At 31.3% G+C, this 12307-nt stretch overlaps 2 protein-coding genes across 4 annotated transcripts; one reads left to right on the top strand and one right to left on the bottom strand.

Annotated features, from left to right (window-relative positions):
- Nucleotides 1-1992: 1992 nt before the first annotated feature.
- LOC127249352 (F-box protein At2g02240-like) lies at nt 1993-7454 on the top strand. The gene is made up of 3 exons (XM_051272104.1): nt 1993-2285; nt 5563-5672; nt 7082-7454. Exons 1-3 carry the CDS (start codon nt 2016-2018, stop codon nt 7452-7454), a joined length of 753 nt encoding a protein of 250 aa, XP_051128061.1. The 5' UTR covers nt 1993-2015.
- LOC127249351 (protein disulfide isomerase pTAC5, chloroplastic) lies at nt 7004-11086 on the bottom strand. 3 transcript variants are annotated; one of them, XM_051272102.1, is made up of 8 exons: nt 10619-11086; nt 9955-10158; nt 9685-9780; nt 9472-9591; nt 8217-8460; nt 7888-7925; nt 7556-7656; nt 7004-7450 (listed from the first exon to the last, which is right to left on the bottom strand). In XM_051272102.1, exons 1-7 carry the CDS (start codon nt 10952-10954, stop codon nt 7570-7572), a joined length of 1125 nt encoding a protein of 374 aa, XP_051128059.1. In that variant the 5' UTR covers nt 10955-11086; the 3' UTR covers nt 7004-7450; nt 7556-7569. The 3 variants fall into 3 exon arrangements, with proteins under 3 accessions (XP_051128059.1, XP_051128060.1, XP_051128058.1); XM_051272103.1 differs by having other exon boundaries at nt 7004-7446; XM_051272101.1 differs by having other exon boundaries at nt 7004-7656; nt 10619-11085.
- Nucleotides 11087-12307: the final 1221 nt, after the last annotated feature.

Here is a 12307-nt window from a genome sequence, read left to right as displayed (position 1 = left end):
GTCAAATTTCTAGACAGTACCGTCATGCAATTTTATCTGCACTATCCCGCTCCCCTTTATGGCTAGAACCCCATCATCACCTAACTTCACCGTTCTATTCCACTCCTTAAAAGAAGTGAGTAGATCACGAGAAAACGTCATATGGTGAGAAGCACCGGTATCCATAATCCAGAATTCAGCAGTACTAACTACACTCTGTCAGAACTTCACCAAAGTCCCCATCATCAGAACTGTGTTGCTGCCACTGTTACTATAATCAACTTTTGTATTCCTTTCTTTTGTGGACAATCCCTTTTAACGTGCCCCTTCTCCTTACAAAGATAACACTTAACTTTGCTAGAGGATTTTGATTTTGAACGCGATCTCCCATTCCCGTTACCCCTCTCATGTGGTCTTCCCGTACCTGTAAACAGACCTGAACCAGAACCCTCTTTCAGAGAAACCTTTCTTTTCAATTCTTTGGACATAAGAGCATCTTTCACATCATTAACAGAAATTGTAGTTCTACCATATAGCATAGTATCTACAAAATTCTCATATGAACCAGGTAGTGAACACAGTAAAATTAGGGCTTGATATTCATCATCTACTTTAACCTCAACCCCTTGAAGATCAAGAATGATACGGTTAAAAGTATCAAGATGATCCTTTACCTGAGTACTTTCGGACATCCGGAGGGTGTAAAGACGTTGCTTCTGATATAGCCTGTTCGTGAGAGAGTTATTTTGGTACTTCTCACACAGTTTATTCCATAACCCAAAAGCCGTTGTCTGATCTACAACCTCCCGTAACACCTCATCAGTAACTGTCAGCAAAATTGCGGAATAAGCCCTTGCCAAAATCTCCTTATTTATCTCCTCATTTGTATCTTTAGGAAACTTGTCTTCTCCCTCTAATGCAGCCGCACATCCTTGTTGAACCAGAAGTGTCCTCATCTTGACCTTCCAGAGCGTGAAGTCATTCGACCCATTAAACTTTTCCAGATCAAACTTATATGAGGACATCTTCAATCAATGAGATATGGCTTTGATACCACTTGTTATGAGAAAACGAGAAATAAAGCAAATAAAGAACATAGAGTTTTACGTGGTTCAGTGACGGTGTGTCAACTTACGTCTACGGGCAGGAACCGGAGAGATTTTATTATATTGATTTAGAGATTTACAATTATGTCATACGACTGGGAACCATAGCTATCTATTTATAAGCACCCCAAAAAACCCTAAACCCTAAGACTATTTGTTATTAATTAGAATAAGCCCAAAAAGAACCCTGTCAATTGAAACAGCCCTTTCGCTTTAGTTTCGGGTCGGGTAGATCGCTAAATTCAAGTCACGTTTCAACAGTTAAAGTAGTGATAATAAAATTATAGTAGAATAAAATTATTTACTATGAATGAATTTTATATAAGTTTAGTTGACAAAAAAAAAAAGAATGGTGATATAATTTTGGAGGACATATGCAGTATTATTATTTGTTTGATATTCTTTTGTATGTTAAATTTTAAATTAAAATAATTATTGAATTTGATATATAAAAAAAAATTAAAGTGATATTTTAAAATGAAAAAAATGTAATATATTATATAAAAATAAATACTATATTTTTTGATATTTTTTAAAAAAACTTCTATTATATTTTAATGCTTCTACCTTCCCGAATATTTGATCGCGTAAAATATTTTAGTTTATTAGAATAATTCTCATATTAAAATATCATATATTTAATAACAATAATTAATTTTAATAATTCAATCAAATTTATAACTAGGCGACTCACTTATAGACTTATAGTATATTATAATATGATTGATAGGGCATAGCATCGCTAGATAGAAAGGAACTAAGGTGAGGTTCCTTCGGCTATATACTATTATATTGAAATTTACGAAAATGAATTTTAAATATTTCTAAACCCAATACACGATACTATACATCTATATATATATATATGTATGTATACACAAGAGAGAGAGAGAGAGAGAGAGAGAGAGAGAGAGAGGGAGGGAGAGAGAGATGGGGAATCCTTTCGAGAAGGTGCCGGAGGGATGCATATCAGAGATTCTGTCATTGACGTCTGCTTGGGATGCTTCTCGGTCGTCCCTCATTTCCAAAGCCTTCAAATCGGCGGCCGACTCCGACGCTGTCTGGAACAGATTCTTGCCGCAGGATTGGCCGGAGATATTGTCCAGAGCCGATTCCGCCGCCGTCATCAACTACCGCACCAAAAAGGACCTCTTCTTTACTCTCTCCCACAACTTTCTTCTCATAGACGGAGCCAAACTGGTTCGTAACAATACTTACTTGCGCCTATTTATTTTTGCTGTTTCGATAAATATATATTTTTATGTTAGATATAATTTTTTTTTTTTTTTTATATATATGAATAGGCAACCCGCAGCGGATTAGATATGATATTAGTAATATAAAAATAATAATAATTTATTTTTAATTATTAACTTTTTTAAATAGATAAAATATGTATAATATATCTATATATATTCTAATTTTTTTAATATTTATAAAATATTGTAAAATTGAAAAATTATTAATTAAATAAACAAATCCAATATATATTGCAAACACACAAACTATTTACCTTCAATCCTCTTTCTTTTATTTATTTATTTTTAATTTTTGAAAGTTATTGTACGACCATCTATAAGTATTAAGTTATTATCATTCAGAGATAATAGCTTTGTTCTTTCAAAGTTATTTTTCAACATGTTTTTGTAATACATATTTTTATTATTTTTATATTTTATACACAATTTTCTATATCTCACATAAAAAAAAAAAAAAAAAAAAATTCCAAAAATCTCACCAAAACAAACACACAATAAAACAATAAGTATGCATTTTTAATATAACAGTACTCACTACCTTTAATAATAAAAATAATTATTATAAATTTATTACATTTTATAAGAACTCGTTACCTCCACAAACAATAATTAAAAACTAAATTAATTAATTAACTCAAAAATTTAAAAATTTATCAATAATTTATGTATATAAATGCAATTCAAATTTATTTCAAAAAAATTATAATTATCTACATACTTTTTCAATAATTTAGTTTTATCTCATTTGATATATCAAATTTTAAAATTTAGATTCCTTTAAATTTTTATATACAATTTCAATAAAATGACGAATGAACACATAAATCTTTTCAACTAGTTTTTGAACTAAATTGTCGGAAATGAAAAAATTTTAGACGATACATCAATCCAAGTTTTATTTAATCATTTAGTTTTTCAAATATCACTAATATCACAAATTCGAATAATTTTAATATATAATTCAAAATTATTATAAAAATTATATAATATTATCACAATTTATATTAATATCTAAGGAATTATATATAATAATAATAATAATATATCTTATTTATATATTATATAATATATATATATAACAAATTAAAATGAATTTTATAAAATAGTAACGGTTATGTATTGAATGTAATAATTACAACGAATGTTAAGGAAAATAATTGAAAAATTTATGCAGATATGACGTGAATAACAAAAAAAAATAAGACAATGAAATTAAATTAATGACTATATCATCACATGCTCTTAGTAACATTTTATCAGTGATCAGCCCTTTTGAAATTTAGGGGCTAATTTTGCCATCTCTCTTACACTACTAATTAAAAATTTTTAAAAAAAAAAAAAATAGAAAAAGAATAACATAGATTTAAATGTGTAAGTACTGTCAAATAAACCGATATTAAAAGAAGTTCAATAATATTAATTGAGATATTATTATTAAATAGTAATAATTAATATCTCAATAAAAAAAAATAAAAAAAAAATAAGTAAAGAAAAACATAAAAATTATATGACAGTAATATATATCCATTTCGATGTTTCAAGAAACCAAACACCACCACATACATACAAATTTGAAGCCTAAATAAATAAATAAAACTGTGCACCAGCCAGCATGCTTTCTCCACGTAATGACCAGACAAAGTTTTTGAAAAAAAAAAAAAAAAACAAATGGTTCCGAGGGATGTCCCGGGTGGGGATTGGAGGTGTGACCGTAAATGTCATGGGTTCAAACCTCCGACGCCTTAGGTCAACTGTCACACACGATTCGCCTAGTGTGACTTGTCTATCGAGTCTAGTTTGCAGGGTATTAGGTCCGACCGGGGGTTTACTCACTGCGCAATTTCGGGCAGCGGGTGCAGATTCACACGTCATAAAAATATAAAAAAAAAAATAAAAATAAAAATAAAAATGAAATGTGTGATTCATTCACGTTATCATTTAAGAATTAGAGTTAGGTTGGATGTTGTAGATGAATTATATATATTAATATAGATAGATAGATTCAATAAATGTGTGAGCCAACTACTCTATCTGCAACAAATGGGATTAGGTAATAAATTAATTATGATTATTAATATGTTTAAGATTTTTTCTCAATTAATCCATAGTGTGTTTGTTGGTTAAGTCCCACAATTCCACTCTTTACCAAACCCTATATTTCTTTTTGTTCTTTAATCACATTAATTCTTCGTCCATAAGATATATAGGTGTCGGATTTCATGGTGTCCTCTATACCAAAAATAAATTCTATCTCTCTATCCTCGTATACATATATACGTGTATATGTATATACACTGTGTGTGAGGATAGAGGAATAGTGTGTGGTAATGGGACAGAGGATCCGGTCTGATGTTGGATATATGTGTATTGTTTTTTTTTTTTTTTTAAGTCATCAGTCGATTTAGGTTAATTCGGGACTTATGTGTATATTTATGACTATATGTTTTCTTTCTTTATCATTGTTTTTTTCTTTTTGTCTCTTTGTCCAACTTTTGTGTTGAAATTATATATAACTTTAGTTTAATATTTCTTTCTTTTTCTAATTATATATATGTGTGTGTTTGTTTAACTAATTTTCCAATAAATGGATAACATTCTTAGGTGGTTTAACATTTTCACATTGCCATTAACTCTATTTTTTTTCTTGTCATATTCAATGTATAAATATTAAGCGAATATATGAGTTTGTTCGCTTAGTATTTTAACTATATTTTATATGTGTTAGGATAATGGTGTTTATATTTGTATTTTTTATAATATTTTATGAGGCTTTCATTTACTTTTTGCGTGTTAATTTTTTAATATTTATTATTATATCAAAATATAGTGCAAATTAAGGAAAAATTGCAAAAATATTTTAATTAGTGTTTTATAATACTAATAAAATAGCATTTGTATCAAAAAATTATAAAAATATAAGGATATTTTTAATGTTAAGTCCAATAATGCCAAAATATAAATATAAGCGTTAGAGGCGGACGGAGGAAATACAATTTAAAAACACAATGTGAACAAATCCAATATTAACATAGTTCAACATATTTATAGTATTATTCCATACAAAATTACAATATTGTTTAACATTATTGTTCAATAAATTTAGGCTATGATGTTAGAATTGTATATGATTTAACTCAAATATATATATATATATATATTATGACATTTAATAGCTTAATTTCAAAATAAATTCAAAGCTAAACTAGACTTGTTGGCAGAGCTTTTGTCTTGATAGAAGAAATGGGAAGAAATGTTATCTAATTGGGGCAAGAGAATTGCTCATTTCTTGGAAAAATTGTTGGTACTTTGCTCCACACCCAAATTCCAGGTAACCAACCATATTTCTTTTTTATTTTTCTATTATTAATTTCACACATTTACCCTTAATTTTTTTTTTTTTTTTTCTCTCACACAAATTATTACAACAAACCTGCTATTTAAATCAAGAACACAAACACAAAACAAAATAATAAAGAAATAAAATCATATTTTAAACACACTTTTTATTTTTTATCAATTCTTTAGAATTTTTTTAGTATTATATTCGATACTTATTTTTTTGTTCATATAGAATATGAACATTCAACAATTACTTTTACTTAGAAATATTTACACAAAAGATAAAAATGAAACTAAAAATGTTTTCAATACATAACAAATTTAGTTGCTATAATATGGGGTTTGTTTTGTTTTCATTCATTTTTTTTTTTAAATTTAAATATTATTTATTGTAATATTTTATAAAATTAAATAATTCTCCATTTGTCCCGCATAATTTGTTCACTCTTTCTATTTTCGTGCGTCCACATCATTTGTTCTATCATTTTTTAAAATATAATTATACATTTAATCACTTTTTAAAATTCATAATTTATAATTTTTGTTTTTTATTTTAAGTAAATTATTTAGTCATTTTAATCTTAATTTATAATTATTTTTATTAATATATTTCTCAATTACTTACTAATTACTCAATATCTATAACTTCATTCTTCAGCTAAAGTCGACAAATTAGATGCGACAGATGGAGTATATTCCATTGATAATTTTTTTATTTACTTCTTAGCACGCTCGAGTATATTATTATTTTATAAAGTGTAGTACAAATTATATATGTAAATATTATTTTTTTCTTTACTTTTTTATGTAAAATTAATATTATAATGATAAAATAGAGATATTTTTGTATTATGGTGGCATGTAACTTTACTTTAAAAATATGACAAATTTTGATTGGAAAAACTAAAATAAATTAATTAAAAAAAAAAAAAAGAGGTTTTGAGTGAACGAAAAGAGTACTTATTTAAAATTTTATTTTACTGGATGTTTAAAATCTATATACTACTTATTTATTAATTTCACTGGAATATTTTGACATAAAAACTATTGGCAGTAAAAATATATATTTTTTCTATGCAAACCATAGAAAACAATTTTAGGTAAACTCACTTAAGCCAAATACAATATTTAAAAAAGTCAAACTAAGGTGTACTTATGATGGCAAAGTAATGACTTCAAAGTCGCCTATATGTCTTTTGATCTTTTATGCCACATCTTTTATCAAATTTTACGAAATTTCTATTATTTACGTTTTTTTTTTTCAAAGAAATATCAAATTAAATTATCATTTTTATTTCCTATATCATATTAAAATTCAAATTATTTTTAAAATATCACAACACACCTATTTATATAGCAATAATTTTAAGATCATTGTATTTTGGAGATAAAATGCAGGTTTAGTGAGGCGGCATGGCTAAAATCCATAGGGTGGATTCACATACAAGGGAGAATAAGAAGTGAGGCCCTGTCACAAAACACAACTTATGCAGCATACTTGGTGTTTTGGCATCAAACTAAGGAAGCCCTCAAGTCATCCAACACTATAGTAAGATTCCTTGATCATCATGGCACCACTGAGCACTTAGCATCACAAGAAACTGGCAAAATCGGGCACCAGAGACGCGACGGCTGGATGGAGATCGAAATGGGCAAGTTCTACAATGCCTACCATCGCTACGATGAAGTTGAAGTCTGGTTGATCGAGATCAATAGCCCACATGGAAAGTCGGGGCTCATCGTTGAAGGCATTGAGTTTAGACCTGTCTAGAGATAGATAATGCTACTCCATTTTGTTATGTTATGTTATGTACTTATGTTATATACACACACACTATGTATGTATGTATTTACATACAAATGCTTATGTACCTATGCAAGATTGATCAGTTCCCCCCACAGGCATCACACTTTGTGTATCCGAGACCTTCACAGTATGGGCACTTTGTCTCTTCACCAACCCACTCCAGGAACTGCAACGCAGCCGAGATTAAGAAATCAACAACCAAAAACAATCAAATAATGGATTCCAAACCAGAAACAAACAAACTAATCATTTTTGCTTTTGATAGTCAACTCCAGATCGTAATTTGTCAGAATTGAAATCAGAGAAGATGGAAATACTTTTAAGACTTGCAAACAAATGCAGATGATTGAAGTGGTGAGGTAATCAAGTCATGGTTCTCCAAAGGGTGAAGTCTAACCTGTGGCTCGATATTAGGCTCTCCAGTTCCATCGCATTCTGGGAGAATAGAAAAACTGTTAGACGTAGAATCGATTATATCATCATATAGGGAAACACAGAGGTTGTGGATACAGCTAACTCTTAGTACAAGTTCAACAAATTGACATGCTCCATCACTAAACAATCTTCAAACTAACTGTTTCAAACAAGCCAAATAGGGCCACTTTAAATGGATAGGATTTTTATTTTAGTATGCTCATAATAGGATTGAGTAGGGTAAGTGGCTGCATAAGGATCATACAGGTTAAACTAATTTCCTAGTCCAAGAATGTTGGAAAGATCTCGTACCCATACATAATAACCTGCCTTCTCCACGACAAGTAAGGCACTTGGTCGTTCCCTTTCCAGATTTACTCTGGGTGATGGGATTTTTACCACCAGAAAGTCTTGAAGGTTCTTCCCACCGATTCTCTCCAAGTAAATATACCCTGTGTTCAGAAACTCCAACTTCTGTAACACCCTCATCAGTCACAATAGTCTGCTGAACTTCAGATATATTTGTTACTTCAGTAACTGGGGCTCCATTTGCACCCTTCAATGGAGAAAGAAAAAGAAAGTCACATGAGGTTAATGTTGAATAATATCGAAATCATGGAGATTTATATAAATTTCAATGACATGACAACTTTTTAAACAGTTCTGACTCATTAGAGATAAGCTATCGACTTGTGAATTTCAAATATTATAATACCACTTCTGCATCAGGTTTTGAACCTGCAGGGCGGGGGCGGCAGAAAAAAAAAGAAAGAAAAAGGGTAAGCTTCAGCACTGTTAGGATATGTTTTGGTTCGGTGTATACAGTTTGCAGAATGGACATATAAGACAGCTGAAAGAGTCTCGCCAAAGCCTGGTTACATCTTCCATTATGGGATGCTCGTACTAGGCTAGGCTTTGATATATGATTAACGGCAATGCCAGTACTAGGCTAGCCTTTGATACGATGGTATAACAATGCCCGTACCAGGCTAGGCCTTGATATGTGATTATGGCGATGCCGGTATTAGGCTAGCCAGTAGCATTGTATGCATTGTGATTTGTTAGCACGGTATTCAACTTCTTTCTTGCCTATTTGATTCCTTACTTCACTTCACTGTTGTTTCTACTTTTCATGTGCAGATTTGATATCTGGTCCATCATCTAGTTGATGCGTATATGAGGTAGGAATTTATCCCAACTTTCACTAATTTGGCAGTGTGGCCTAACATGCTTTTATACTGGCACAGATTTGGAACTCTTGTTGAGTGTTGTTTCTAATGTTTAAACTTTGCAAGCATGTTGATTTTTCTCAATCTTTCCTCTACAAATTGCTACTACTTTTCTCAAGTCTTCTAAGTTGCTTTATCAGTAGTCGACTCATCTTGATTGGTCGAAATTAAAGTGTCTTGTTCCTCATCTCTCATTTTCATCGTTATTACCAAGTTAGTCCTATGAGCTTAGAAAGCAATCTCCTCGATTTCCACTCTCAAGCGAATCAACGAATGGCCTGATCTAATTTTGAACTAAGTATAACTCAGTCAGGGCAGTCATAGGATAGGTTGCATACCTTTTGCGGATCCATTTCCGTGTCGTCTTGAGCTTTAACCATGCCCGCGCCAGGATTTCCAAATAACATGTCCAGAAGTGCTGCTGTCATAATCCCATCTTGTGGTGCTCCTATTGTTGCCTGTTAGAAGATTATGAAGGAATTCACTACATGGAATAAATTGGAATCTTAACGAATTTTTGCGGCAAACACACTGGAAATGCAACAACATACTTGCCAGGTCTTTACAGCTCGCTCTGTTCCACTTGAGAAGCTAGAATATTCTATGTCCTCTTCGCCTGAGTAAAACCCAAGTCTTTGCAAAGCTTCCTATCAAATAAGATCGATCATAAAGATTGCTTTGAATCTACAATAAAAGGTAACCAGCATCACCATTGCACCCAAACATATGGCTTCTAATTAGTGAGAGATGTATAAGAAACTGATGAATAGCAAACTAGTCTGTGTTCTTAAACGAAAACTGTTGATTGGAAAAAGGGCTACCTGCATTGCATTTACTTCGCTTCCTTCTGATCCTATTCTCAAGGCGGTCCTCTTTGTAACAGTTTGCTCCTCTTTTGGATTGCTTATCTCCTTTATGACAACTTCATCTTCTCTTTCTTTAGCTGCCTCAACCTCTAATGGCAATGCAGCAGTCCGATCAGCAATTCTATCTATACCCTTTCCATATTCTCCATCCTTTATAACCTACAGCAAACAATCAAGTATAGATCACCATCCAATTATTACTCTGTAAGAAGAATTGAAACGTAAAAAATATCCTATAGAAAAACGAGACGGAATCAAGTGCAAAAGGGAATGAATGAATGAATCAAAATGCATAAAAATGATTGATGATGATGCACACAATGATTGCCCATTATTTGTGGAAATTTTATTAGCTTAGTTTAAAAAACCCAAAGTCAATAGAATGAAAATTTAACATTCAACCACATAATTTCCAGCAGCATCAATATGTTAGAAACTGTCGTTTTATTGTACAACTCCCAACCGAGAGTACAGAGAAACGCCAAAATCAGCAATATCAATTCCATAGATTAATTTTGAATTTCACAAAAATCAATAGATCAAACCCTAAAAGAGCATCAGACTAGCATTCAGCAGCACACCAGCGCTTCAATTTCTACAGAATGATTAAATGGACAACCTGCAGCAGGTTCGCGATATTTGAAACGGAAGCACCCTGAAGAGAGTTGAGCCTTTCAAGCTCCTGTATTCGAAGTTTGAGGGAATCTATTTCTTTCAACAAGGATTGGCGCTCGGCGTTCCAGCGGGACTCCTCCCTAAGCCAACGCTGCTCCTCCCTCAACCAGCGCTGTTCCTCCCTGAGCCAGCGCGCGTCTTCCCCGATATGGTCTTGGTAAGCGAAGCAGACATGGGATGTTGAGAGATGGTTGGGGGAAAGGGGGAAGAAAGGAGGCGTACGGTGGAGAGGGAGCTTAAAGGTGGTGGAGGTTAAAGGAAGTATGGATGGCAGCAGCATGTTTGGAACGGAGAATTAGATTAGATAACATTAGATAGATAGATAGACGCCATTGCAGTGTTGTACCATCTTTCGACGGTTGATTTACAGTTGAAAGAAGATTGCGCTAAAGTCAGACCTGATTTTCAAAGAATTACTCAAATTTAAAATATTCTACTCCAGCATTTTGTTTGGAGCATCTCGTGGCTTTTTTAAGGGTCTGTTCGGTCAAATGAAGAGATGGGAGGGAGGGGCGACCAAATATTAAAATTGTAATGGCTTGTTTGGTTAATATGAAAATAAAAGAAAAAATAGTATTTTTATGTTTGGTTAAAGAAGAGAGGGGGAAAGAAAAATATAATAATTTTGCTGTTTTATTCTATATTGTATAAATAAATAAAATAAAAATATTTAATAAAATTTTTATTAATTTATTAATAAAACATCCATTTTGATATAAGAATAAACGTATATAATTTTAAAATAAGTATATATATACTTATATGGTGTAAATAAAATATAAATAATATATAACATTAAAGAAATAAGAATAATTTTATAAAATAAAAACATAAATATTTTTCTCTCTCCTCCAAATTTCCCAATTTTGAGGGGAACCAAAATAAAAAGAAGTTCATTTGATATTCTCTTCCCTCCCTTTCTTTTATTTCCCCTTTAAAAATAATTGAACCAAACAAAATAATTGTAATTTTTCTCATTTCCTCATCTCCCTTTCCCTCCAAATTCCTCAAACCAAAGAGATCCCAACTCTAACCTACTCCAAAATGCCGTAGTGCAAAAATTGGGTGAGGAGATCCAACGGTACTTCAGTATTTTGATTTTTTCTTTTTTATTAATTTAAACTAGGGGCAATTGGATTTAAATACCTCTGACCCTAAAAACATTTAGTTTCAGTCCCTTATCATTTTGTACTTACACTGCACTCCATACTTTTTATTCTCAATTGCACTTAACTCCCTAGTGTCCATTTTACCCTTAAGATTTCTATATAATATAAGAAATATTGTATGTACTTCTGTTATTTTTATATAAACTTACATTATCCAATTACGTACTCTAAAATTATCCCGTTATACGAAGAATAAGTCAGAGTTATGTACCTATATTTTTTATTTATGTACTCAAATTAGTTATAGAATACTAAATTTAAAAGAAAAAAATAAAACCCTAATATATACTACCATCTGAATCGTTGCTTTCATATTTCTTCCAAACTCTTCCGTCATATGTTTTCTCACGTCGTCAAAGTCCCCTCCAAAGAAATCGTCGCTGATCCTCCCTGCAGGAACTTCTTCTGCCATCGGAAGTCTCCATGGAGGGTATTTACCGTTTTGATACAACAGACTACATCGG

This window comes from Andrographis paniculata, unplaced genomic scaffold, assembly GCF_009805555.1.
Source record: "Andrographis paniculata isolate CXL003 unplaced genomic scaffold, ASM980555v1 Contig35END, whole genome shotgun sequence".
In the NCBI taxonomy this organism is placed as follows: Eukaryota; Viridiplantae; Streptophyta; class Magnoliopsida; order Lamiales; family Acanthaceae; genus Andrographis; species Andrographis paniculata.
This window is presented reverse-complemented; position numbering and strand designations above follow the sequence as displayed.

Bases quoted from the DNA above. Each gene is read 5' to 3' on its own strand.
- LOC127249351 (XM_051272102.1), bottom strand. From the start codon at position 10,954: ATGCTGCTGCCATCCATACTTCCTTTAACCTCCACCACCTTTAAGCTC. The intron at 9,592-9,684 runs GTATGTTGTTGC...ATCTTCTAACAG, and splicing joins GAGCTGTAAAGACCTGGCAA to GCAACAATAGGAGCACCACA. The intron at 7,657-7,887 runs GTTAGACTTCAC...GCTGCGTTGCAG, and splicing joins AGCCTAATATCGAGCCACAG to TTCCTGGAGTGGGTTGGTGA.
- LOC127249352 (XM_051272104.1), top strand. From the start codon at position 2,016: ATGGGGAATCCTTTCGAGAAGGTGCCGGAGGGATGCATATCAGAGATT. The intron at 2,286-5,562 runs GTTCGTAACAAT...ACTTGTTGGCAG, and splicing joins TCATAGACGGAGCCAAACTG to AGCTTTTGTCTTGATAGAAG. The intron at 5,673-7,081 runs GTAACCAACCAT...GATAAAATGCAG, and splicing joins GCTCCACACCCAAATTCCAG to GTTTAGTGAGGCGGCATGGC.